The sequence below is a fragment of the Bubalus kerabau genome, chromosome 3 (genome assembly GCF_029407905.1).
Source record: "Bubalus kerabau isolate K-KA32 ecotype Philippines breed swamp buffalo chromosome 3, PCC_UOA_SB_1v2, whole genome shotgun sequence".
NCBI classification, from domain to species: domain Eukaryota; kingdom Metazoa; phylum Chordata; class Mammalia; order Artiodactyla; family Bovidae; genus Bubalus; species Bubalus kerabau.
In genome coordinates this window covers 174,000,814-174,028,681 of record NC_073626.1, presented here as the reverse complement: position 1 = coordinate 174,028,681, position 27,868 = coordinate 174,000,814, and the positions used below count along the sequence as shown (strand labels likewise).

Sequence of the window (27,868 nt, the reverse complement as noted above, 5' to 3'; positions counted from 1 at the left end):
GATCACATACCCCAAAAAAAGTACATTAAAAAAAAAAAAAACCACAGATGGCATAGAAGACTGGAAGGAACAATGTCAAAATGGCAACAGCAATTGTTGTTGTCATTGTTCAGTTGCTCATTCATGTCCAACTCTTTGCAACCCCCAGGACTGCAGCATGCCAGGCTTCCCTGTCCTTCATCATTGCCAGGAGCTTGCTCAAACTCATGTCCACTGAGTTGGTGATGCCCTCCAATCATCTTGAACTCTGTCATCCCTTTCTCTCCCTACCTTCTATCTTTCCTAACATCAGAATCTTTTCCAATAAGTTGGCTCTTCTCATCAGGTAGCCAAAGTATCAGAGCTTCAGCTTCAGCATCAGTCCATCCAATGAATATTCGGGGTTGATTTCCTTTAGGATCGACTGGTTTGATCTCTTTGCTGTCCAAGAGACTCTCAAGACTGCAACAGTGATGGCCTGACTTTCTTTGCATTTTCCAAAGTCTTTATGAGAAACATGATGAGCTAAAATCGGTTGTCCTTAGTCACAGAGGAAAATTGGAAAACTTAATTCTTAATCCAAGTCTATGACCCAACCACTAATGCTGAAGAAGCTGAAGCTGAACGGTTCTATGATGACCAACAAAATCTTCTAGAACTAACACCAAAAAAAGATGTCCTTTTTATTATAGAGGACTGGAATGCAAAAGTAGGAAGTCAAGAGATACCTGGAGTAACAGGCAAGTTTGGCCTTGGAGTGCAAAATGAAGCAGGGCAAAGGTTAATAGAGTTTTCCCAAGAGAATGCATTGGTCATAGCAAACACCTTCTTCCAACAACACAAGCGACGACTCTACACATGGACATCACCAGATGGCCAATACAGAAAACAGAGTGATTATATTCTTTGCAGCTGAAGATGGAGAAGCTCTCTACAGTCAGCAAAAACAAGACTGGGAGCTGACTGTAGCACAGATCATGAACTCCTTATTGCAAAATTCAGACTTAAAGAAAGTAGGGAAAACCACCAGACCACTCAGTTCAGTTCAGTTCAGTTCAGTCACTCAGTTGTGTCCGACTCTTTGCAACTCCATGAACTGCAGCACGCCAGGCCTCCTTGTCCATCACCAACTCCCAGAGCCTACCCAAACTCATGTCCATTGAGTCAGTGATGCCATCCAACCATTTCATCCTCTGTTGTTCCCTTTTCCTCCTGCCTTCAATTTTTTCCATCATCAGGGTCTTTTCCAGTGAGCCAGCTCTTTGCATCAGGTGGGCAAGGTATTGGAGTTTCAGCTTCAACATCAAACCTTCCAATGAACACCCAGGTCTGATCTCCTTGCTCTCCAAGGGATTCTCAAGAGTCTTTTCCAACACCACAGTTCAAAAGCCTCAATTCTTTGGTGCTCAGCTTTCTTTATAGTCCAACTCTCAGATCCACATATGACTACTGGATATGAAATCCCATCACTACGAACAAAGCTAGTGGAGGTGATGGAATTCCAGTTGAGCTATTCCAAATCCTGAAAGATGATGCTGTGAAAGTGCTGCACTCAATATGCCAGCAAATTTGGAAAACTCAGCAGTGGCCACAGGACTGGAAAAGGTCAGTTTTCATTCCAATCCCAAAGAAAGGCAATGCCAAAGAATGCTCAAACTACTGCACAATTGCACTCATCTCACATGCTAGGAAAGTAATGCTCAAAATTCTCCAAGCCAGGCTTCAGCAATATGTGAACCGTGAACTTTCTGATGTTCAAGCTGGTTTTAGAAAAGTCAGAGAAACCAGAGATCAAATTGCCAACATCCGCTGGATCATGGAAAAAGCAAGAGAGTTCCAGAAAAACATCTGTTTCTGCTTTATTGACTATGCCAAAGCCTTTGACTGTGTGGATCACAATAAACTGTGGAAAATTCTGAAAGAGATGGGAATACCAGAACACCTGCCCTGCCTCTTGAGAAATTTGTATGCAGGTCAGGAAGCAACAGTTAGAACTGGACATGGAACAACAGACTGGTTCCAAATAGGAAAAGGAGTTCGTCAAGGCTGTATAATGTCACCCTGCTTATTTAACTTATCTGCAGAGTACATCATGAGAAACGCTGGGCTGGAAGAAGCACAAGCTGGAATCATGACTGCTGAGAGAAAGCTCAATAACCTCAGATATGCAGATTACACCACCATTACGGCAGGAAGTGAAGAAGAACTAAAGAGTCTCTTGATGAAAGGGAAAGAGGAGAGTGAAAAAGTTGGCTTAAAGCTCAACATTCAGAAAACAAAGATCATGGCATCTGTTCCCTTCATTTCATGGCAAATAGATGGGGAAACAGTGGAAACAGTGTCAGACTTTGTTTTTTTGGGCTCCAAAATCACTGCAGATGGTGACTGCAGCCATGAAATAAAAAGATGCTTACTCCTTGGAAGAAAGTTATGACCAACCTAGACAGCATATTAAAAAGCAGAGACATTACTTTGCCAATAAAGGTCTGTCTAGTCAAGGCTATGGTTTTTCCAGTGGTCATGTATGCATGTGAGAGTTGGACTATAAAGAAAGCTGAGCACCGAACAATTAATGCTTTTGAACTGTGGTGTTGGAGAAGACTCTTGGGAGTCCCTTGGACTGCAAGGAGATCCAACCAGCCCATTAAAGGAAATCAGTCCTGAATGTTCATTGAAAGGACTGATGTTGAAGCTGAAACTCCAATACTTTGGCCACCTGATGCGAAGAGCTGACGCATTGGAAAAGACCCTGATGCTGGGAAAGACTGAAGGCAGGACGAGAAAGGGATGACAGAGGATGAAATGGATGGCATCACCGACTCAATGGACATGAATTATGAGTAAACTCTGGGAGTTGGTGATGGACAGGGAAGCCTGGTGTGCTGCAGTCCATGGCGTCACAGAGTTGGACACGACTGAACTGAACTGAACTGGATGAGGGAGTGTGAGGGACTGGGGGCTGTGGTCAGAGAGTAGGTTGTATATGATCTTGGAGACGGAACAGTCAATCACAAGATCGAAAGAAAGGTCAAGAAATGGAGAGTCTGGGGTTGAGGGGGTGGGGGGTGGGGTCCTCCATGAGAGGTTGGATATCAATTCCGGATGGTGAAACACTGTTTCCCATATAAACCAATTCACAAGGCGTGTCCTGCAGGTGTTCAGGTTGTGTGGGTGTGTGTAGGCACCTACTGTGTGAACAGTTCTACATGAATGCATCAGTCCAACTGGTTCCTCTATACATGAATGAATCAGTCCAACTGGTCCCTCTGCAGATGTAAGAGCATGTCCAGCAGTCACTTTCTCCTTCCTCACGAGACTCTAGCTTCATTCAGCTACATCCTCCTGCCCCAGGCCAGCGGATTCAGAGGGAATCAGATCCAGTCTCCAGGGCTGGGCCTGGCGGTTTTAAGGTGACCTTACACACCTTCCAGTAACTGATCAGGAACCTAAGCCAGTCAGTGCATGGCATTTCCTGGCCCTAGGAATGGGTTCAGGAATGGACATGTGACCACTGGAGGCCAATGTTTGCTGGGTGCTTCCGAGCACGAGGGCCCGAACTGTTGCAACTCGCTTGCTACCAGCCTGAGGAGGAAGCCAGCTCAGGAAGGAAGCAGACTCAAAAGACCTGAGAAGAGCAGAGCCAGGGCCTCGACAAGAGCTGAGCCTGCTCCCTGCCAGCCTCCCGGGCCTCGGCTGCTTTGTAACCGCTCATTATTTCTCTTGAGGACACTGACACACTCCACTTCCTTGGCTCCGCTTGCTCTAATCCACTCTCCATAACACAGCTGAGTCATCCTTCTAAACACAAGCCTAATGACACGGCCCTCTGTAAGGACCTTTGATGGCTTCTCCTGCTGTCTATACGTCGAAGTATAGAAATGAATGAAGCACAGTCCAGTCCTTCTGCAGGTTGGTTGCCGCATAATCGAACGTGGACTGTGACTGAGGGTCGAGTGAGGTGGCAAGTGCTGAGGTGGGTGTGCCCACCAGGGAGGGCCTCAGGGGAGACGACGAAGTCTTGGAGGAGAAGCTCGAGTCGGCCCGATGGGAAGAGTGCCCTGGCCTCTTCCTGCCAGAAGGCTCCACGCTCTTCTTCCACACCGCACTGCTCACTGCAAGCCTGGACAGTGCCAGGCATGTCAGACCTCCAGGCCCTTCTGTGTGCTTCTGGAGGAGTCCTTCTGGTCTGTCCCAGCAAGATCTCAAGCATCCTTTGAGATTCTCTCTGTAAGAGTGGATCTTCCAGTTCCCTCCTCCGGGGACTGGAGGCATGGCTGCTCTTCCCCAGGGTATCCAAGGGATCAGGAGTGGGAGCTTCACCAGGTACCCTGGGCACTCGGTGCCCTAGCTCTGTCCACAGCAGGTGCCCAAAGCCTGGTGTTGAGCTGAACTGCAGAGCAGAGGTTCAGAGCATCTTGTTTACCTGTCAACCACAAACTGCTCCGGTCATTTCATTTACAGACACAGAATCACACCCCCGTAGGCTCCTGATGTCACGCCACTTTATGGAGTTTGTAAGTCCTCACTTCTGTAAAGAGAGCCTCTGTGCCCGTCTGCCTGCCTTCGGTCACTGTACCTCCAGACTGCCAGCAGCGGCTCAAGTCCTTCCGGTGCCTAGGGGCTCCCATCTCACAGCGCCTCTGAAGAGGTGCTCAGTCCATCGCTCCACAATACTTACGGAAGACGCCTCACGAGCTGAGCGTGGTGAAGAAACAGGCAGGCCTAGAGGCCACTCTCTGTGCCAGTGCTGGCTCTAATCAGGGCCCATCCACCAAGTGGCTTGGCTTGGGCCGCCGGCCTGCCAGGACGACAGCTGCTCCGAGACGTCATGAGGTCGGCCTTCCCTTTCCAAAAGCAGTGCCATGTCAAGCAGAGCCTGCCATGAGTCAACCTTCTCCCTGGGAGGACAGTTTCCAACTGCACAACGTTCCTGTACTGCGTACAGAGGGAAGGCAGCAAAGGAACCACGAGGCAGTGACAAGGCTGCTCTGTCGACTTCCACCAGCAGAGGAGGGAGGCTTTAAATGGGTCTGCTTAGAGGTAAGGTTTTCTTCTGGACAAAGGACGAGCCAGTCTCTGTAGCAGGAAGAGAAGAGCCTGTGGCACCCAGGGGCTCAGGCTGGACCCAAGAGGAGGGCAGAGACTCCTGTTGGGACCCCTTCTGACCTTGCCCGCCTGCTTCAGGGTGGGTCCTGGGGAAACCAGCACTGTGGGTGATCTGAAGGAGCTGGGGTGAGTGGAAGAGGCTGGAGGCCTCCCCCACAGACTGTGGGAATGTGGGGTGCAGGCCCTGTTGGAGTTGTTGGGCCTGCAAAGGTCCTCCTTCAGCCCCCTCGGGTCTTGGCAAACGAGATGACAGGGCCATCTTCCCAGCTGGTGCAATAGGTGAGCATTAAGACTGACTGACTCTGGACTGAGGCAGGCTTCCTCAGGGCTCTCAGACACCACTTGAGGAAGGGCCTTCGGGTGAATCTCAGGGGAAGAACGAATGCCCCAGGCCAAGCAGCAGAGGGGTCCACGGAGTCATTTAATGTAACCATGAAAGGAAAGAGACCTTTCTTTGTACATCAGGCCAGGGAAGTCAACGGGCTGGATTACATTCATGAGAATAACTGGAAGAGAGGAATGGGACTGGACAACAAAGATGGCTGAGGGTGGCTTGTGAGATGTTCCCCCGGGCTGATGAGCAAATTGGTCTTTAGTCCGCTCAGGTGCACAGCTGGCATTCCCAAACAGCCACACTCCTGGGGAACAGACACACAGGCCATATGGTACTAAACTCCAAATGGCTAAGTAATATCTCAGAGACTCCAGTGCTTTTGAAAATGCTGGCCTGATCTAAGAAGGGTAAGAGATGCATTAAGAAGTTTAGGAATGGCCTGTCTTGTCCAGAACCAAGGTGGCTTCTGATGGGCACCCAGCTCTCTTTCTGGCCATGGTCTGGACGGCACCTGCAGGCCATGCAGAAGAGAGTGGTTTCCCTCTCCACAGGCTGCTCGGTGACTGAATAAGGGTGACCCCCATGACCCCACTCTGAGTTCCTCTCACAGGGGTGTAACAAGAGAGGTAGCTGGTGAAAGCAGAGTGCTGGATCTGGGGCCAGGACTGCTCTGGTTCAAACCAACATGGGTTCTGCAGGAGGCCTGTGAGCTTGCTTCAATCTGCTAGCTATTAGGACCAAGGTTCAAACGCAGGTCAGGGACCAGGCTGGGACACCTCCAGCCTCTCCATGGCCGACTTTTCCCTCACAGTCCAAGGGTCCTGCAGGGTGTCCAACTCTTCCTGAAGCCCAAAGTGGCAAATCCCATCACAGTTCAAACACCTCAGGTATGCTATTTATGGCACACTTAGAATAGAAAAGCTACTTCTACCTGAGCCTCGGTTTTGCAAACTGAGAAAATCTTATTAGAAGGAAATCTTCACGTTCTCTCTGAGGTGATCGTTAGTTTTTCTTCTTTAGTTTTCATTGTTTGGTTTGGATTTCCTCAGCATTATTTCCTTTTTTTCCATCTCCTCTCTGCTTTCTTTTATAAGACAAAGATGCTGTGGACTTGGCTTTCACTTGGTTCACAGTGATTCTATGGCAATGTATTAAGTTTCTTTCTCCTAAGTCCACTGAAGTCTTTTTGGACTTGGAGAGAGCTTTTTAAGAAAGAACTTGCTCATTCAGCAGGATTTTCCTCCCCACCCCAAGCTCTGGTTCTGACCTGGAAAAAATAAGAGTGAGAAAGAGCAAGAGAATCCTGCAGTCCTGACGCTCAACGGCACAAACCACAAAAAAGAAGCTTGCTCCAGTAACGTAATCATGGAGGTTTCTGGCACCTTGGTCTTTCAAGAAAAATACATTCATCTGCTGGCACAGCGACCCATCAAACTAAATCCTGTTCAGCATGGAGTTCCCGATTCATTAGTGTTGGAAAGTCTATAGCGAGGCTGGCCGATCCCACTGGATGACGCCTCCCCACAGCGGCGTCTATAAACCCCACAGCTGTGTTTTCACTTAAGGCCACTTCTCCTGACTCCATCGCACCTTGTTCCAGAGGCTCATTCTATCCTCATTAAGGTTCAAAATGACAGGTCAAGTCACACAGAGTGAAGTCAGAAAGAGAAAAATAAATATTGTATATTAACGTGTGTATGTGCAATTTGGAAAAAGGGTATGTGAGTGAAAGCTGCTCAGTCGTGTCCAACTCTTTGCAACCCCATGGACTACAGCCCACCAGGCTCCTCTGTCCATGGAAGTCTCCAAGAAATAATACTCAGATGGGTAGCCATCCCCTTTTCCAAGGGATCTGACCTAGGGATTGAACCTGGGTCTCCTGCAATTCTTTACCATCTGAACCACCAGGGAAGCCCAAAGGGTATAGATGATCTTATTTGCAAAGCAGAAATGGAGACAAAGATGTAGAGAATAATCATATGAACACCAAGGCGGGAAGGGGTGGTGGGATGAATTGGGAGATTGGAATTGACATATATACACCACGCGTGTGTGCTCAGTCAGTTGTGTCCAACTCTTTGTGACCCCCTGGACTGTACCCCGCCAGGCTCCTTTTCCATGGGATTCTCCAGGCAAGAATACTGGAGTGAGTATTCTTGCCTGGAGAATTTACTGGTTCCCCATTTCCTTCTCCAGGGGATCTTCCCAACCCAGGGGTTGAACCTGCGTCTCTTGGGTCTCCTGCATTGGTAGGTGAACTCTTTACCAGGCCACATATACACACTCCTGTGTATAAAATAGATAACTAATGAGAACCTACTGCACAGCACAGGGAACTCTACCCAGTGCTCTGTGTTGACCTAAATGGGAAGGAAATCCAAAACAGAGGGGATATATGTAAACATATACCCAACTCACTTTTGCTGTACGGCAGCAACTGACACAATATTGTAAAGCACTTATACTCCAATAAATATTCACTTAAGAGAATGACAAGTCAAAGATTCTCCAAAGCTGAGGTATTTTTACTTGCTCAGAAAAGCCGCCTGTCTCCACAGCTATGGTCAACCCATGGGGAGTAAGTAAGTGTTAGTCGCTCAGTCGTGCCCAACTCTTTGCAACCCCATGGACTGCAGCCCACCAGGCTCCTCTGTCCATGAGATTTTCCAGGCAAGGATACTGGAGTGGGGTGCCATTTCCTTCTCCAGGGGATCTTCCCGACCCAGGGATCGAATCCAGGTCTACTGCACTGCAGGCTGATTCTTTACCGACTGAGCTACAAGGGAAGCCCATGGGGAAGGGTGCTCTTATTTGGGAGTCACAGAGGCCAGACTGGTTGTTTCACGCTGGGTTTGCCTCAGTCAGCAAGCCAGCCCTGTCCGCCATGCGAGGGTTACCTCATGGCTCACCAGCATGGCGAGGCCACTGGAGCTCTGCCAGCCATGACCCCATGGCACCTCTGCCTTTCTCACTGGATAAGACCAGCACAGAAGTGCTCACTGCCTTCCCCAGCACCTGGGCTGGCACAAAAGGCACTCCTCTGCCCCAGCCTTCCTGACCAGGCCCTTGCCTGGTCACTGGGCCTCCTCTTAGGCTCCTCAAATCCCTGAGAAATATGACAACAGGGAATACAAAGCGTAGGGAGCAAGTCTACAGCTGTCACACGCAGTCAGGTGGGGATGGTGTCACGAAGGTGCTCGACACCCCCACAGCAGGAGCTGGTATGAGGGTCTTCATGGCCAAAGGGGGTGACTTGTGTTGGGACATGACCAGATCAGAACCATCTCTGCTCAGCTCTAGGGCTCAAGCCAACCACTCTTTGGGATGGGAGCTGCCTGAAGCTGCTTCCACAGAGGAGTGCCCCTGTGGACGGTGGCGGGCTGCACGTGGCCCCTCCATGTGCATGGAGCTGGCTGTGCATTTTGGAGAGACTGTCTGGGTCCCTTGGCATTTAGAATATGTCATCAGTTCTGTGGCCTAGCCATTTGCTTTCTAAAGCCTGTGGCTGACCCCAAACTGTGGAGAAAATCCCCTCAGCAGAGCCCCCACTTTGGCATCCTTGCTACCTAGTTTCTACCTCTGCATTTTCAATACTGAAACCAGGAAATATGATCATAGGAGTTCCTGATCACAGGAATTATGCTCACTCTTCTAGATGTCCTATTACTTCTGCCTCCTAAGCAGCCTAAGTGACAGGCTACCTGCTCACTCAGGGAAGTGGACCCAACTTTGCGCCTGAGTAAAGTTAGGCTGCAGAGAAGTGACATCTGCAGACGACATGAGCTTGCTCACTTATCTGCCTTCTTCAAGCTGTGTTTTATCCAACTTTCATCCGAGTGTTTTTGTGAATAACCTTATCACACCTCCTTTCTTCATTGGCCAAACATGTAAAATCTGTCCACTACAACACATAAGGCCCCGCTATCAAGCCTCATGTGAAGAACTGCCTGTAGTGCCAGGAAAAGGGTCCCTTGACTTTTAATGAGATTTGTTCTAAGAAATAACCTTATGAAATCTCTCTTCTCCGCAAAGCAGGAAGCTACCTCTGCATTTCTGATACTGAAACCATGAAACATGATGCCCGATCACAGGAACTACGCTCACTCTTCTAGATGTCCTATTACTCCTGCCTCCTCGCCTTGGTTCTGATTTTCCATTTTTATTTCTACTGTATTCATTTTACTGTGTTACAACAAACATCCCTTTGTTGTAAGTCTCCTCAAATCTGTTTTGGAAACAGTTAAGAGTACACGTAAATAAAATAAAAGCCAAACATACGTAAAAAGAGGAGATCCGGGCAAGTTTGAATACAACTTGACTGAACAAGGATCATGATGGTAGGCACTCAGTTTGTGGAAGAAAGAAAACGGGACACGAGCCTCAGAGCCAGTGATCAAGCTGGCTCTATTCTTGAAAAAACAGGAGAGAACAGAATGATCTTCCAGGGAATTGGCCTCAGTTTCCAGGGACTTGAGGAGTTGTAGTTATATAACCCCACGCTGGAAGCCAGCAGCCCTGGCCTTGCCTCTGTTCCTCCCCAGACTCCGGGCTGGTGTGGGGTTCTGAAGGCCTTAGCCTTCCCACCTGTAAAATGGGGCTGAGTTCCTTTACAGTTATCCCCATGGTTTGTTTTATGGATGAATGTGAGATACTTTCCAGGTTTACTGGAAGAAAGCCATGGTAATAAGTCCCTGCTAAATCTGTCAGAAGAGAAGCTCTGAAGATTTTAGGAGGCCCAGTGCTCACATCTTTAGATGTTTCATAAAGAGGCGGCAGAGAAGAACCCCCTTGCATCCTGGTGTCTTATGTGGCCAAGAGCAGCTGTCAAAGTTCATGACTTGATTCCACACCACTGTGTTTCCTTCCACCCAGATGAGGCCAAGTGTCTGGACAACATATTCCAGGACAACATTCTAAGGTCCCTCCTGGTCTGAGGGCTGCCGATCTGCCCCCCTGTCCTGCTCCTGCCTTTACTACAGCGGTGGCTTAGCAGCGCCTCCTGCAAAACCATCACAGCTCACAGCCATCCGGTCACAAATTGGCTATTGATCGGACAACACTTACTCTACTGCTCACCACAGCCTGAAAGGGACACCGAGGTTAGAACCATACCTGGGGCTACAGGAGCTCTCTATTCTCATCCAAAATAATGATTAGTGTCTTAAACAGGCTTTTCTTTTTGAACAATATATCACTCAAATAGGTACCATTCTAACTATGGTAAAAATCAGAGAACAGATGAGCACTGTGATCTTTAAAGAAAATACAGAAAGTAGCTTATAGCTAGGATGATATACAAAGATCAAAAACATCTAAGGAAGTTAGGGGAGGATATTAGAAAGGGCTCAGATCCAGCAGAGCAAACTTTCTATTTGCCTTGCTAACTGAAAAATCAGCTTTGGTAATAGAGAATCTTTGGATAATCTTGCAGAGTTGAAAATCGTTTAAGAAACTAGACGTAATGTTCAATGTTAAAAAGAATAAGTTTCACAATAATCTTAAAGAAACAGTTTCATTGGGCAGAAATGTGTTTTCCCTCCAACGTTTGTGTAATCTCTCAAGGGGCTCTGGGCTGGAACTTGGGGGGCTGTCAGAGGCCCCCCACAGACTGCAGGGACCTTGGGGATCCTCTAGGATAACTGTCAAGAGCACTGGACAGGTTTTCTTTCCAGCACTCTTAAAAGGTCACCTTTAGCAGTGACCCTCCTGCCTGGGCACAGGCCTTATATTAGAAAGGAGTTCATTTCACCTGTGAGTGGGGGTCCCTCTAAACAACAAGCAACGCTGCAGAGAAGGAAAGGGTACAGACACTTCAGAAGCTGGTTTCGAATCCTGGCTTTACTTCCTATGAGCAACTCGACCCCAGGCAAGTTACCTTACCTCTCTGGACCTCAGTTTCCTCTTCTGTAAAATGGGGACAATAACGGTACCTACTTCACAGGGTTGTGTGGAAATCACATGAGAGAAAGCACGTTAGAACAGTACCTGGCTATGGCAAAATAAATGTTCCTGATGTAATAAGGCTTAGAGTTATTCCTCATAATGAGTTGAGATCAAATTTAGAGGACAGCACACTGGAACAAGTGACTGGGGGAGACTCAACAGTTCCAGATGTGATCCCTCTAATACCAGAGGCATTTCCACAGTAAGAGGGTTCAATTTCTTAACTGGGGTGGTATTTGGGAAGCCCCTTCTCTGTGTGCAGGACACGCAGCAGGGGGGTACTCTGCAAGAGGACACATGCTTCATGGCCTCCCTGTTGGCTTCAGGAGCCCTGCCAGCTCTTGCGGTGGCTGGGAGGCCATGCTGCTGCAGGTCGTCCGTCACAGGCAGCCCTGCTGGACCATGGCCCAGGTCTCCTGGGTTGCTCCCCACTGCAGCAGCAGGCAGGGAGGCCATGGTGCCCCAACTCGAGGCTCGCGCCTCAACAGAAAAGCTCCCAAGGCCCCGCCAGGTTGGCAGATGTGTCTCAAGGGGGAGCTGCCCGGCACCTCTGCACCAGCAACAACTTGTCTGTTAATCCCTGCCTGTGAAGGGAAGAGGCCGAGACGACCTGCTAGAGCACGGCGAGGCTGGCTTCTGACAGTCCGGATGTGGAAAACTGCTTCTATCGTGGTCGGATTCTTCCCATTTATTCTCAAGTTGAAACATGTCTCCAGCTGTATATTTGTTTAACTCTCACACCGTCCAACTAGATTGTCAGCTGCAACAGAGACAGCCCCATCAATTTCTGCTTTTGATCCCCACAAACCTTAAAAAAAAAAAAACTCCGAGGGGCTGTAGGGCCATGTCATTAGCAGCAGAAATAAGAGGTCCCAATATTCAACCAGACACAGCACCGAGCACGCCACATGTACAGGTTCTGCTACTGCCATTTCAGGCGAGGAAACCGAGGTGTAGAGAGGTTGAGTAGCTTGCCTACCCAGGGTTGGGTGCTGTATCAACCCACTTGGCAGAGCCAGAAAGGGACCCCAAACCCACCTAACTGCAGTCTGGGCAGTCCCGGGGGGCCACACCTGCTATTCCTTCATCTGTGAAGAGGGCACTAAGCCAGATGCTGGGGCTCCAACCAAGTACTTCTCTCTTCTAGATTCCAAGAGACAGAGGATAGTAACTGGGGTTCAGATCGTCAGTCTTGCGGGGCTCACTGGCAAAGGTCTGACCAAAGAACAACCGAAATTGAAGGCCAGTTGCCTTAGTGAGAAACTGTGCAGACCGCCCGCCCAGCTTCAGGTGGAGAAGCTGGACCACAGAAGGGAGATGCCTGGGTGGGCCTGCCAGAGGCCGGAGCCTGCTGGCAGACTGGGGGTGCCAGGTAAGCCCACTCAACTGAAGGCAAGGGAGAGAGAGCCACGTGGGCTGGCTCTGCTTCTCCAGTTCAATGCACTTGCCCTCTGATTGATACGGCTCAGTCGCACAGTTAGAAAGAAGAGCAAAACTGCAGCCAAGGGCTTCTGGGTCTGCAAAAGGCTAAAATGGAAAGTACCAGCCAGCTGGTCAAAACACTGAATAGCAGGAATGAAAAAAAAAAGAGCAACAACAAAAACTAAGATTAATACAGGATCTATTAGTATTGTACTGAAGAAATGTGTTGGGGACCCAGAGAGCCAGTCTCCATTACGTAGACCATGGGCTGTCCCTCACGTCATCTGTAAAGTGAAGGCCTCAGAAGAGAGACTGTCCTGGGCGCCTCTAGCCATGAACTTTACAGTTCTTTGGGCAACTACTTGCTAAACATGCTCCCTGTTCTGCTCAGCACCAGGCTAGGCACCCCAGGAGGCACAAGGGAAAAGGACAGTTCAGGCTGGCAGAGATGACCGAGTCACGCTGACTCTAGCGCTGTTGGAGCTCGGAGCGGGCTGGTAGCATGGCTGCATGGGAGAGACAAGGCCTTGTGAGTCTGCAGGACACCCTGATTTGAGTGGGAGATTGCAGGGAATGGGAGGAAACAGGACTTCAGCGTCCATCACTGTGTCCCCAAGAGTCTTCGACAAAGTAGGCACTCAAAAAATAAATGTTGGAAGAGTAAGTGATCCACACTAGAGAAATAAGAGAGAATGTTCACTGTGAATATGTACAAGACTGGTCTGACTACGAAGCAGAGGGCACACCTGGGAACAGATAAAATCACACTGACGATGGTAACAAGATGAATAGGCACAGTAAATCCTTCTGTGCTAAACGTGTGCACATTGATGTGTCCTCTTAGTGGATCTCTTAACAACCTCAGAGGGTGAGTGCTGTGACCACCCTACTTTATGGCTGGGGACATGGAGGCTCACAGACACTGGGAGGCCTGCCCCAAGTCACGTAATTGCAGCCCTGGGACTTGAGCCCAGGAGCCCTGACTCTCAGCTCAGTCCCTTCCTGTGAGATGACAGAGGCTCGGGTCACCTCTGATGGAGGCTGAATCCCGGGCCCTCTTCTTAGTGTGGGTTCTTCTCCTAGGCCACTTGCAGCTTTCTGATGTGGACTGCCTTCTGAGAGCAAGCAACTTCTGAGCTGAGACCTGGCCTCTTCCCAGGTGCAAGGCTGGCGTCCCACTCAGGTGAATTCAACTACACACTTTTTGAGATGACTACAGATTTACAAAAGTAGCAAAAACGGAACAGAGAGGCCCCACCCAGCTTCCACCAAAGGTGACGTCTTCTACGATCCTAACACAGTATCAAATGCAGGCAACACACTGGCATGATATGCGTGTCTAGTTCTATGTCACTTAGTCACATGTGTAGATTCGTGTAACTCTCACTGCAGCCTGGATATAGAACTCTTCCTTCACCACTGAGGTCTTCCTTAGACCACCTCCCTGTCCCCCCCCATCCCCAAACTCCTGGCAACCACAACTGTGTTCTCCGGTTCTATCATTCCTTCATTTTAAGAATGTTTATAAATGAGGTCACATGGTATTTTAAGATAACCTTTCAAAGTTATCCTATAAGTAGGACTTGATCCATCATTTAGGTTCACGTGCTGTGTGTGTGCTAAGTCGCTTCAGCCGTGTCAGATTCTTTGCAACCCCATGGACTACAGCCTGCCAGGCTCCTTGGTCCATGGGATGCTCTAGGCAAGAATACTGGAGTGGGTTGCCATGCCCTCCTCCAGGGGATCTTCCTGACTCAGGGATCGAACCTGAATCTTTTACATCTCTTGCACCAGCAGATGGGTTCTTTACCACTAGCACCACCTGGGAAACCCTTAATCCATTGTTTAGGTTCATGAAAGAATATATAACAAGAGATGATGATAAAAATTAAGCAGAATAAGGAATGTTTCTATCATGGTTCTGCCGTTTCTAGCTATGTGACTTCTGAGAAGTTAACCAAAAATCTCAGTTTCCTCATCTGTAATAATGGGTATAAGGTTTAAGGATTAAATGAGGTAACATCTGAAAGCACTTGGCAAATGGCAGGTGCTCAATAAATTCTAGCTGTTTGTTATTATTAATAACAAGTCAAGGAAGCCTCTGTGCTTCTTTATAGAAAGTCAGGCTCTTAACGGTCACAGACGATTAAGGAAATGACCAGCCAGCCCTTAAATGACCCCAGGTTATTCTTCTCAGTGAGTGTGGAAGCTACCCAGGGACGCTTAAAAGGCGCTTCCAGCAGGCATCTTCATGAGCAAACCCTCCTGAGAACAAGCACCCGCTCCCCAGGCCAGAGTCACCAGGGGGCCTAGAATTCCCAAAGTGGGAAAGATGGCCAAGAGCTCTCTGTTTAGCACAGAATGCCTCCCGAGGACAGCCAGGGTTTGTGCAGAGCCCTCCCACCCCACACCCCCTCCCCCCAGCAGCACAGGGAGCACAGAGAAGAGGACAGTGCCAAAGAGAGGCAGGGGTCAGACGTGTGATTGAATTAGGTGCTGCATGGATACCCCACAAAGCTCAGCATCACTCAAAGGATGGATGTGTGAAGGGTCACAATGGCCCACACTACCCACAAGGTCACCTTTACCGTGACTAGCTATGGAAATCTGAAAAAAAAAAAAGCTCCCCCAAAATCTCATATGCAAAGACTCCATTATTTAGTCGAGAGAGCACTTGACTTCGAGGCTTTGAGTAGCTGGGAACCCAGCACAAATGGCTGGCCATATCTTAAGCAACATGCCCAGGGTTCATTGAAAACAGACAAAAACGGGTATTCAGGATCCTTCATGATTTATTGAAAGTGGCATTGTCTGGGCCTCTGCAGGGCACCAGCAGGGGTGGGGTTGAGGGCGCTCCTCCTGACGGCGGGGTCACCCCATGCGTCTCCTGTTCCCTTGGACTTTTCAACTCCCCTGGACCGCTTTCACTCACTCACTTCTTCTCCTTTGAAGTTAAAGAATACTGCCTCATCTATCACTGACATGTTGGGTTTCAAAAGGACTGAGAGTGAATTCACTTTTTAAAAAAAAAAACAAAAAACAGATGAGAAGAGCTGGGCTGGGAAGAGAGAAGGTAAGGGGTTGGTCGTGGTGGCGGTGGGAGGCTGAGTCCAGAGGATGGCTGCCCTCCCCTGCTCCGTGCCTTGGGGAAGCCCCGTCCGGCGCCCTGGCTCGCGGTCAGGGACAGAGGCTTCTGCGCTGTGCCACGTGTCGCTCCTCAATGCTCTGTGCGTCCGTACCACCTCACTAGCTTTATAGCATGTTCCCTGTCCTGCTCACTGCACTTGGGCAGGCACGTGTATTTCTAATGCCTCCAGGAACAGGCATAGTTCCCCTGGGGCGGGGTGGTGGAGACGTACCAGGCTTCTGAGGCCGGCTGCCACGAGGGTGTCTTTTAACGGGATGGCCACGGTGTACCTCAAGCTCAGAGGGTCCTCAGTCCTGCTCTTGGTCCCTCGATGGTGGGGGGACTCTCCCGGGTGGTGCCACATCCAGGCCGCTGCCCAGAGACCCAGGAACATCCATCCAGGTGCCCCTCCCTTTCTTGGGTTCTGATTCCACCTCCTCAGGGTCTTCCTCACCTGTGGCTTCCCGTTGGCTGTATGACTGCAAGTTATGGGGTCTCCCTCAGATGACCACTGCAGCCATCCAACTGGCCCTTTCTAATTCATTCTCCACAGAGCTTCCAGAGAGATCTTTCTGAATTCTCCACAGAGCTTCCAGAGAGATCTTTCTGAAAAGAAAGTCCTGTTCTATCATGCCCATATGAGAAATACTTCAGTGTTACCAAGTTGAATTCAAGAAGGAACTCGTATACCAGGGTAGAACAAACAAGGTCCTGTGAGACTGACCCTGGTTACACTTCCAATGGGCTTCCCTTGTGACTCAGCTGGTAAAGAATTCGCCTGCAACGCAGAAGACCTGGGTTTGATCTCTGTGTTGGGAAGATCCCCTGGAGACAGGAAAGGCTACCCACTCCAGTATTCTGGCCTGGAGAATTCCATGGACTATATAGTCCATGGGGTCGCAAAGAGTCGGACACGACTGAGTGATTTTTGCTTTCACTTTTCACACTTCCAATGGGGCTGCCCAGGTAAAGAACCTGCCTGCCAATGCAGGAGCTATGAGAGACAGGTTCGATCAATGGGTCTGGAAGATCCCCTGGAGAAGGGCGTGGCAACCCACTCCAGTATTCTTGCCTGGAGAATCCAGTGGACAGAGGAGCCTGGCAGGCTATAGTCAATAGGGTTGCAAAGAGTTGGACACAACTGAAGTGACTTAGCATGCACACACACTTCTAATAGCATCTCCCACTGTCTCTGTGAGTGCTTCCTATGACCCAGCTGGGCCAATGGCCTGCACCTGCCAGAACACTCCAACCCCCGCACTGCTCTGCCTGGAAGACCCTTGGAGAAGCCATGGCCAGCCTACTCTTATGTGTTCTCCTTTACTGGGACAGGAATCTTCTCCTGGTTCCCATCAACTTTACTGGCTGGCACATGCTCTGGACTACTGTTTCTTACCTGCCCTGCAGTGACTGACACAAAACTGACAATCAGTGTTGTTTTCTGAATTCTTTTGCTGCAGTGTATTTTCCCATGGATGAAAGATGGCAGGCCTCTACTCAGCTTGGCTGAAGTCATTCATCTCACAGATTTCTGTCAAACGTTAGCTGCACATCCTTCCTTCCCAGGCAAGCAGTCCTTGGCCTCTCACTCATATCAGGCTTTCTTCCCACCACATTGTACCCCAGCTGTTCTGAGGAAAGCCCAACTTCAATGGCAGTCATAACCAGCGAGCTGCCTTGTTGACGATAATTTTTAAAAGCCTCTCTCTCGGTTATGAGATTAAAGCATGATCGGGTGAGTCACTGACATGGGTGTTTGCATGTAATCGACAAAGTCCTGTGCTTGGCACCATTCACCGTCCGGACTCTGGGCAGCAGTCAGAGGATTTATCCAGAAAGTTTGGAGGTTTTTCTCTTAGCACCCTAACTCTCCTTTATAAGATGCAATCTTCACTATTATGCCCAGTCTTAAGCCAGAGAAAACTATCTGCTTAACAGCCACTCCCGGGCAGTTTCTGAGGCCTACATCTCCTTTCCAGATGGTTCCTGAAGGGCACCATACCTGGGTAGGCTGCCAGGACTGAATCCATCCCAAATCTGCCCAGGGGTGTCTGTCTCTTTAATGGAAATGTTTTATAAAAGAAACTTCTGGGGCTAGGAAATAAGTGAGGAACCTAAATGTAAATCTTAAAACTATAAAACTTCAACATAGGAATAAATCTTTGTGATCTGGGGTCAGTCAAAGATTTCCTAGATGTGACACCAAAACACAATCCATTAAAAATTCAGTAAGTTAGACTTTATCAAAATTTAAGACTTTTGCTCTTCAAAAGAGTCTAAAATGATTAAGCAAGAAGGAATAAAGAAACAAGAGAATGAGAAGACAAGACAAAGTCAGGGAGAAAAGATCTCGCAAATCTGATGGAGGATTTATAGCCATAATATAAAAAGAACTCATAAAACTCAGTAATAAGAAACCAAACAATTCACTTAAGTGGGCAAAAGATACAAAGAGACACATCACCAAAAAAATAAAATATGCACATGAAAAAGCTCAAGGTCTTTAGTCACTCAGTTCAGTTCAGTCGCTCAGTCGTGTCCGACTCTTTGCGACCCCATGAATCGCAGCACGCCAGGCCTCCCTGTCCATCATCAACTCCCGGAGTTCACTCAGACTCACGTGCATCGAGTCGGTGATGCAATCCAGCCATCTCATCCTCTGTTGTCCCCTTCTCCTACTGCCCCCAATCCCTTCCAGCATCAGAGTCTTTTCCAATGAGTCAACTCCTCGCATGAGGTGGCCAAAGTACTGGAGTTTCAGCTTTAGCATCATCCCTTCCAAAGAAATCCCAGGGCTGATCTCCTTCAGAATGGACTGGGTGGATCTCCTTGCAGTCCAAGGGACTCTCAAGAGTCTTCTCCAACACCACAGTTCCAAAGCATCAGTTCTTCGGTGCTCAGCTTTCTTCACAGTCCAACTCTCACATCCATACATGACCACTGGAAAAACCATAGCCTTGACTAGACGAACCTTCGTTGGCAAAGCAATGTCTCTGCTTTTCAATATGCCATCTAGGTTGGTCATAACTTTTCTTCCAAGAAGTAAGCGTCTTTTAATTTCATGGCTGCAGTCACCATCTGCAGTGATTTTGGAGCCCCCCAAAATAAAGTCTGACACTGTTTCCCCATCTAGTTGCCATGAAGTGATGGGACCAGATGCCATGATCTTTGCTAGGGAAATGCAAATTAAAACCACAATGAAATACCACTACACACCTATTAGCAGGGCTAAAACATACAAACAAACAAAAACCTGTATAATATCAAGTGCTGATAAGCAGGTAAAGAAACTGGAACTATCATACTTTGCTGGTGAGTGGTACAGCCACTCCGGAAAACAGTTTGCCAATTTTTTCTTTTTTTCTTGGGTTAAGTGGCTTTATTAGAGAAAGCCAAGATTACAGAGGACTTAGGAGTTAGCATTAGGGCCCTTCTTCTTGCCAAAGGTAGGCGCAACATTGACAAAGCACAGGTTGTACTGCACACGCCTCTTGGGCCGGCCTGTCATTGTCTTCTTTTTCTCTTGCTTGGCCACCTTGGGAGTCTGACGTCTCACTTTCCCAGCACGGGCCAGGGAACCATGGACTTCACCTCCAAGCATGCAATCAGCTACTTGCAGGGTGCTCAGAGCCTCTACCCCACACTGGCCCCCTGAGTAGCCTCATTCTCTAGGGGCATGCCTGCCAGGAGCAGGACTTGATCTTCTGGAGTGACGCCCTCCGACAAGGCTACAGGAGCCTTGATCTGGGCGACTGTCTCCCGGCCAGTCACCTTAAAAGAGTGTGTAGCTCCTAGGCGTGGACTAAGAGCTGCGTGTTGGCGACTAGATCGCGGACACCGCTGCCGCTACCACAAAGATGGAGTCGAGAAAGGGCATGCACGTCCTCTCTGCCCGCTGCGTGCTACGTCACTGGCAATTTTTTATAAAGTTACATATACACTTACCACATGACCTAGCAAGTCCCAGTTTCAAGGTATTTACCCAAGTGAAATGAAATCTTAACCATCACACAAAAACCTATGGGCAAATGTTTATGGCAGCATTATTTATAATGGCCCCAAACCGGAAACAACCCAAATATCCTTCAACTGATAAATGGACAAACTGTGGAACATCTATACCATGGAATACTACTCTGCAATTAAAAGGAATGAACACTGATACACACAAAACACAGGGGTGAACCTCAAGGGCGTGATGCTAAGTCAAAGAAGCTCGACTTAAAAGCTACCCACATTCTGATTCTACTTATGTGACATTCTGGAAAAGGTAAAAGTACAGGGAGAGAAAATAGAGGAGTGGTTGCCAGGGTAGGGGAGGGGGCTGACTACAAAGGGGTGTACGTGAATTTTCTGGGCTGAGGAAACTGTTCTGTGTCTTGCTTGTGGTGTGTGTAGCTTGTTGTTCAGTTGCTAAGTCGTGTCTGACTCTGCAACCCCATGAACTGCAGCGTGCCAGGCTTCCCCGTCCTTCACTATCTCCCTGAGCTTGCTCAAACTCATGTCCATCGAGTCGGTGATGCCATCCAACCATCTCATCCTCTGTCACCCCCTTCTCCTCTTGCCTTCAATCTTTCCCAGCATCAGGGTCTTTTCCAATGAGTCAGTTCTTCGCATCAAGTGGCCAAAGTATTAGAGCTTCAGCATCAGTCCTTCCAATGAATATTCAGGCTTGATTTCCTTCAGGATGGACTGGTTTGACCTTTCTGTTGTCCAAAAGACCCTCAAGAGCTTCTCCAGCACCACAGTTCAAAAGCATCCTTCTTTATGGTCCAACTCTCACATCCGTACATGACTACTGGAAAAACCATAGCTTTGACTATACAGACCTTGTTGGCAAAGTGATGTCTCTGCTTTTCAATACACTATCTAGGTTTGTCACAGCTTTTCTTCCAAGGAGTGTCTTTTAATTTCATGGCTGCAGTCACTGTCCACAGTGATTTTGCTTGCAGAACTATAAACTAAAGAGAGTAAATTTTACTGTATATAAATTATTACCTTGCTAAGTCACTTCAGTCATGTCCGACTCTGTGCGACCCCAAAAACGGCAGCCCACCAGGCTCCCCCGTCCCTGGGATTCTCCAGGCAAGAACACTGGAGTGGGTTGCCATTTCCTTCCCCAATGCATGAAAGTGAAAAGTGAAAGTGAAGTCGCTCAGTCGTGTCCGACTCTGAGCGACCCCAAGGATTGCAGCCTAACAGGCTCCTCTGTCCATGGGATTTTCCAAGCAAGAGGTACTGGAGTGGGGTGCCATTGCCTTCTCCGAATTATTACCTTACTTGGGGAAAAAGAGTAATTCTGGCTAAAATTGTGGCTTTTGTGTCTAGGGTTTAGGAGAGTAGTGATAGCAGAAGGAAGCTTCTTCCTTTCATAGAAAGACTCAAGAGCGGATTGAACCCACAAGCAGTTAACACAAAGGCAAGCCAAAATGATAATAAAATACCATTTCCAAGCTACCATATTAACAAAGGTTAAATAAAACCCACAAACTCTCAATTTGGTGAGAGGCAGGGACAATGCGCTATTGTTTCCTGCCGGGGAAAGATCTAAATTAGTCTAACCTCTCTGGAAAATCATCCTATGGCTTATGTCAAAAGCTCTAAAAAAAAACGTGCAAGCTGTAGGATACCTAGAAACATGCTATTAGTAGGTGACGGCTATTTGGGGCTTACTTGTTTTTTGCTTTTGTTTTGGTGCTTACTTGCTAATTTAAAATTTTCATAGCACAAATGTGTTACTTTTATAATACAATCACAAAAGTTAATAAAAAGAGAAAGTATCACAAAAAAAAAGCTATTCCTTTAATCTGGTCATTCTAAGCATATATTCCCAAGGAAATAATCCAAAACAACTGTGATTAACAATGCATAAGAATATTAATTGGAGCGTTATTTATAATAACACTAACAGTAACAGCATTAGGAAGGGTTGTGTAAACGGTGGTATGTCTGTACCAAGGGAACGTTTGAGTGATGGGAGATGGGGGGTGACGTGTGACTTTCCTTCCTTCCTTGCTCACAGATCTTGCCAGCTCTCCCTGTGATTCCAGCATCAGTACTGGCTCTTGAGTGCTTCAGGATACCCCAGTCTCACCTCCTACTGCAGTGTTCCCTTCACACACCCAACCTAACCAGACCACTCACACCCAGCAGTGGGAGCCCAGCCTTCCTCGCCCCTGCACCTTCGCTTCATGTTGTTTCTCAGCATCCCGGCACATGGCTAACATCCATTTGCTGTTATGTGTCAGGGACCATTCTAAGTGTTTTATGACCATAAGTTATTTAATCTAACAACATCCTCGTAGCATAGCTATTACACGTGGGGTGGGGTTGGGGGTGGGGGGGTGTCACAACTCCAGGAAGCAATTAAATCATTTCTAATTTACTTTCAGCATTTCTAGCATTCTCTTACAGCAAACTGCTAGTTTTTATTTTGTACAGGAGAAAACTCTTAAAAAACAGAATGACCTTGTTTTAAAGTGGTCCCTTCAAATCATAGCTAAAGTCCTCAGGTAAAATACCATGGCAGCCACTTCCACACTCGGCCTGAACCAACCTGCCCTGTGTGCCTGCTTGTTCTGTCTGTGTCCCTGTTCCCTCCATGAAACGTTAAGCTACTCTGAGAGCTGGGGCCACATTCTAATCTCTTGGTCCCAGTATCCAGCACAGTACTCTCCAACTGGTAGACATGTTTTAATGTAAGAAATTAAAAACAGAAGTCAAAAGGGATGGTCTAAAGTTATAAAATACTTTTAAAGCTCTTAAGTTCTCTTTGGTTAAAGACGTCTGTCGTGTGCCATTTAAAACAGGAACAGAAGCAGTTACAGAACGCAGCAACCAGGTTACAATAATGCCATTCTTGAAAAACGTGGGAATTTCCTGAGGAATAACAAACAGGATTATATTTTCAAGTTCTAGACTATAAAATGGGCACCGTGTCCTGGAGCACCGTTGACCACGGGTACACTGACCACACGGGCACTTTGAGCGCTAGGAACGCCTTGCAGCCTGCCTCTTCCATACCAACGCCGCAGATTTATGGGCGAGCGAGAAGTGACAGTGAGGTATCTGCCTTCTACGGCAAGGGAGGGGAAGGGAATCTACGGCGAGGGAGGGGAAGGGAATAAAGAGACAAGACGACAGAGTGACATGAATGAAGACCTAGGGTGCACTGCATCAGGCACCGAGGGGAGATGAGGAAGGAGGCCGAGAGACGTGGAAGGAGGCCAAGAGACGTGGATGGAGGAGGAAGCGGCCTCTCTGAAGTGGGCTTCTGGAGGAAGTGGGGTGCAGGGGAGCTGGGGGAAGTGAGTAGAGGCCTGGGCTATGCGAAGGCAGGGAAGGATGAGTGAGTAAGGGAGACAGCTGGGTGGGAAACGGGGAATTGACTGCTGAGGGCCTCCAAAGCCAGGGGATGTGTGGATCTGATGGAACTCTCCAGCAGCTCTCAAAGGCTGGTCTAAGATCTACAACACGAGAGGAAGGTTTTCCATGAAGCTCAACCAGGTCAATGGCAGAGACTGCCCTGAGCTGTGAAATGCAGTCTTCCTTTGTACTGGTGCTAAACTGTTTGATTTATAAAATCGTGGAGGTGGTAGATGGCTGCAGGCTTTTAAAGAAAACGCTCTCGTTTGGCAAAATGTAACCCCCAAATCCTATTTCTCATCCCAGAATATTAACGAAAATCTCACTACCCGTGAAATCTGCTGGAGGAGACAGCAGGTTCTTGAGTGACAGGTGAACGCGGCATTTGGGGGAGCGGGGTCTGGCAGCGGGGTTCAGCACAGATGGCTGACCGAACAGCAGCAGCGGAGCCCCCAGCTCGCAGAACCACGGAAATCGAAATCAACTGGGCCTGCCCCAAGAAGTGGTCATGGTTGAAATCTAAGGATCAGCTGCAAGGGTTCCCTTTCCCCAGTGCAGGTTTTACTAACGTCAAAGGATTCCATGCCTCTTACGGAGCTGTTTGGCTCATGTTCGAGTGACGTGGGATTTGACATGGGGGCAGAAGGAGGACGTTCAGAGTGTCCTGTGAATAGAAGGGGAGAGTCCAAGAGCTTCCTCAATGTGAGCACAATTACCCAAAAGCCAGGGTCCTGGGAGAGCCAAATCCATTCTGTCTGTCAAGGCCACTAACCTGCAAGGCTCGCGTCTCAGAGAGAATCGGCCACTGCCCTGCTCGACCCCCAGAAGTTTCTCATGTATCATTTGGTTGGGGTGAGAGCCCACTATCTCACTTCACTGCCCCCTGGAGATGCTAGGGACTTAGGTGTGAATCATCTGGGCACACTCTCAACCCCAGCTGTGATGTGAGTTCTCTTCTCAGAAAGCCCAGCAGCAACTAACACAACCCCTGTCTTGTGGAAATGATTTCCATTAAAAGCGAAACAAGGCTCTGATCAGAATTCACAGAGGAAGTGTTAGGCTGGGGATCCCACCGTGGGGTAAGAATCATTTCCATCTCACCAGGGAGGTGGGGGATGACAGCTGGTATTAGCTCAACCCAGGAAGGACGCTTTTCGAAAGGCAGGTGCGGGTGGGAGGGATTGGGTGCCTGGCCCACCTTTCTAGGCTGGCAAATCATGTTGGGGACAAGCCTGAGCATCTCCATCTCCAGACTGGCACACTGGGGGCCTCTGTGCCTTCCCCTGAGAGCCGCTCTGCCAGGCTCCCTGAGGGCACAGAGGGCTGAGGATGCAGAGGTGCACACAGAAGTGCTCAGGAAGCCTTAGAAGCATTGCCAACCCCCTGGGGAGCTAAAGCTTCCTGGCTCCTCACACCTGTCCAGGCAGCTCCTCCATGAGAAAGGCCTCATTACACCCTGTCCTAAACCCTGTATGCCCTGGCAAGTAGTCAAACACCCAAGCCTTTTATTCAAAACAGGAGGAAGCCTCTCTGATTCATAACGTGTGTTTGCTTCTCTTACATAAGCACACCTCTCTTCCAGAGCTAGTCCCTCTCCCAGATCATAACTACCATTGTTTTTTTTCAAAAAGACCCGTGTGTATAGAGATGCTTAGAGACCTTGAAACACCCTTAAAAACAAGCACTGGGCAGAGGCTAGAGACATAAAGATGAACAGACGCTGTCCTTAGCCGAGGGAACTCATAGTTTCAGAGAAGGAGACAGGGAAGCGAATGGAAAATGTGAAAACGTGAAAGCAATGTGAAAATGTGATCCAGACAGGTGTTGGGTGTAAATAAGATGCTCTGGGAGCCCTAAGCTGGAGGGCAGGAGGGGCTGGCCAAGGCAAGCTTCTCTGCAGCAGGATTTGGAGTTTCAGTTTTCAGCTGCCTGAAAACTTAAGACAGGTCTATAGGGTGGACGGAGAAGGCAATGGCAACCTACTCCAGTACTCATGCCTGGAAAATCCCATGGACGGATGAGCCTGGTAGGCTGCAGTCCATGGGGTCGCTAGGAGTCGGACATGACTAAGCGACTTCACTTTCACTTTTCACCTTCATGCACTGGAGAAGGAAATGGCAACCCACTCCAGTGTTCTTGCCTGGAGAATCCCAGGGACGGGGGAGCCTGGTGGGCTGCCATCTCTGGGGTCACACAGAGTTGGACATGACTGAAGTGACTTAGCAGCAGCAGCAGCAGCATAGGGGTGAAGATCCTCCCTTCTGTAAGAGATGAGCCAGGATAACAGGCAAGCAGAAAGAGCCGGAGGGCAAGTTGAAAAGCTTCTAGAGGTTGAGTGGGAGCCATGTTTACTTTCTGAAGTTATATAAACACCAGTCTTCAGCCTTCTGCTGAGGATGCGTCCTAGCTATTCTTACCAAGAGCTGAAGCATCAGCTACTTACCGGTGCTCACGGGAGGGCGCCAAGCCGCGAAGGCCATCCCAGCACTCGGTGCCCAGCGCCCTGTCTGAAGAGCACACACCCCTCCTCCCTCGAGTCGCCCCATCAGAGTTTCCTTTTACAGCATTAACTTCTGAGCTGTTCCAAATGCCTGAACTGGCTCAGGCTGCCTTTCTCTAATCCAAAATTCACCAGTAATAGTTGGGCGATTTTGATCTCAGTCTGACTTGTGTGTCTATTTCTCAGTGGGTTCAGAACTCAGATGGGATAGGAGTGTGATGGAACACATCCCTTGAATCTTGATGGAGTGGGCATTGGCTGGCCCTCAGCTCTTCTTCACCAAGCATGCCTTTCACTCTGATCATCTTGTGATTCTGGACTGCCCTTCCCAAGCAGCCTGCTTTCACTACTCCATCTACCAAAGAACCATCAGGCTGGGTATTCCTTTGGCCCTGTGTCAGCTTACTATGCCCTTGCTTTTATCTTACTGAAGTTTCTCATAAGCACATAGAAAGTGAAAGTTGCTTAGTCGTATCCAACTCTTTGTGACCCCATGGACGATACAGTCTATGGAATTCTCTAGGCCAGAATACTGTAGTGGGTAGCCTATCCCCTCTCCAGCGGATCTTCCCAACCCAGGAATCGAACCAGGTTCTCCTGCACTGCAGGCAGATTCTTTACCAACTGAGCTACCAGGGAAGCCAACTTACTATGCCCTTGCTTTTATCTTGCTGAAGATTCTTGTAAGTGCAGAGCTCTTCACAAATTCACTAAACACCTCTAGGGTAGAAGAAAGTTTGTCTTCCACAGTCCTCAGGCTCCTTTGTAGGACTAGAAGCGGTAGTTGTTACACAATAGGAGCCCAAGAAACATCTGTCCAGTGAGGGCTGAAAATCATGTCTGAGTCTGTATTTTTAACAACTTCCAGAATACTACTCCCTGCATTCCTTCTAATTTTTGAAAATTATGAGTAAATGACTATGTGACATGCCTAAAGGGAGGGTGAGCACATGAAAGTTTAGGGTTATAATAACAAGCTGCTCAGCAGACCTACTCCAACACTTAATGATATGCGTTAGTTTTTATGCGTATGCTAAAAAGACATAAACAGTGATCAGCTCACACAAGTGGGTGTAATTAGTGTTGTTTATATACAACCAGGTCAAGTTTTCAAGTCTCGTCCATGCCTTGGGATGCATAAATGTGGACTGTTTTCCCTGATTCCACATGAAATTAAAGTGTGATCGCTAACTCACTCTCTCCCTCAAAGGAAGGACTGCAACACCCTCTGACTGGGAAGTCCTGTGCCCCACGCCCCCCGAGAGCTGGAGCCCGAGGCTATTCCCTCCCCAACTTCACTCCCGGAGCCTCTCAAGAGAGCACAGACTCTGGGCTGTGGATTTACTTATAAATGAGATGCACACATGGAAATGAAAATCCTGCTTATATGATTATCATGAAGCTGGTAAATGGAAAAAAGAGGGGTAAATCTGACAGAGTGATAAATACTCTTCAAGCCTCCCTGGTTCTAGAACGATCTCCACGGCTTGTCCACATTCAACCAGAACCCTGAACTTCTAGTAGAAGCTTCCTGTGCTGTTTATCACTACCCGAAAGAGAAGGATAGCGATTCTTATGGTGGCAGAGATGACATGGCTCCCAAATGGCTACCTCTAGGTGAGCCCGACCGACCGACTGATCTCCAGACCTCTATGCCCACATGCTTATTCCACATCTCGACCTGTTCTGTCTCCAGGTGGCCCCTCAAACTCAACTCTCCTCTCCGAAGGTACTCAGGTACTTCTCAGCTCTCCTAATCTAAGGTACGTCCTTGTCAGTCGTAGTACTGCATCAATGCACGTGCCCGAACCTGAAGCCTGAGTCCCTGATTCAACTCTCCTCCCTTGGACTTCCCTGGTGGCTCAGTAGTAAAGAATCTGCCTGCCAGTGTAGGAGACACAGGTTCAATCCCTGGTCTGGGAAGATTCCACATGCCTCAGAGCAACTAGGCCTGTGCACCACAACTACTGAGCCTGTGCTCTGGAGCCTGGGAACCACACGACTACTAAGCCCACATGCCCTAGAGCCTGCGCTCTGACAGAAAAGCAGCCCCGGCTCTTGCCGCAACTAGAGAAAAGCCTGGATAGCAAAG

The 27,868-nt window shown here is 48.5% G+C and overlaps 1 protein-coding gene and 1 pseudogene across 6 annotated transcripts in view; both read right to left on the bottom strand.

Moving 5' to 3' along the window:
* The window catches only part of DIS3L2 (DIS3 like 3'-5' exoribonuclease 2), a 392,221-nt gene that overhangs the window by 51,396 nt on the left and 312,957 nt on the right, over positions 1 to 27,868 (bottom strand). Inside the window, exon 14 of one of the 6 annotated variants that reach the window (XM_055573743.1) lies at positions 20,512 to 20,865. The exons of the other annotated variants lie outside the window; for them this stretch is intronic. Coding sequence (XP_055429718.1) covers positions 20,836 to 20,865 — 30 coding nt within the window. The 3' untranslated portion in view covers positions 20,512 to 20,835. Of the gene's footprint in view, positions 1 to 20,511; positions 20,866 to 27,868 lie in introns of those variants that run through there. 6 annotated transcript variants of the gene reach the window in all.
* On the bottom strand, positions 19,261 to 20,149 carry LOC129647996 (FAU ubiquitin-like and ribosomal protein S30; annotated as a pseudogene).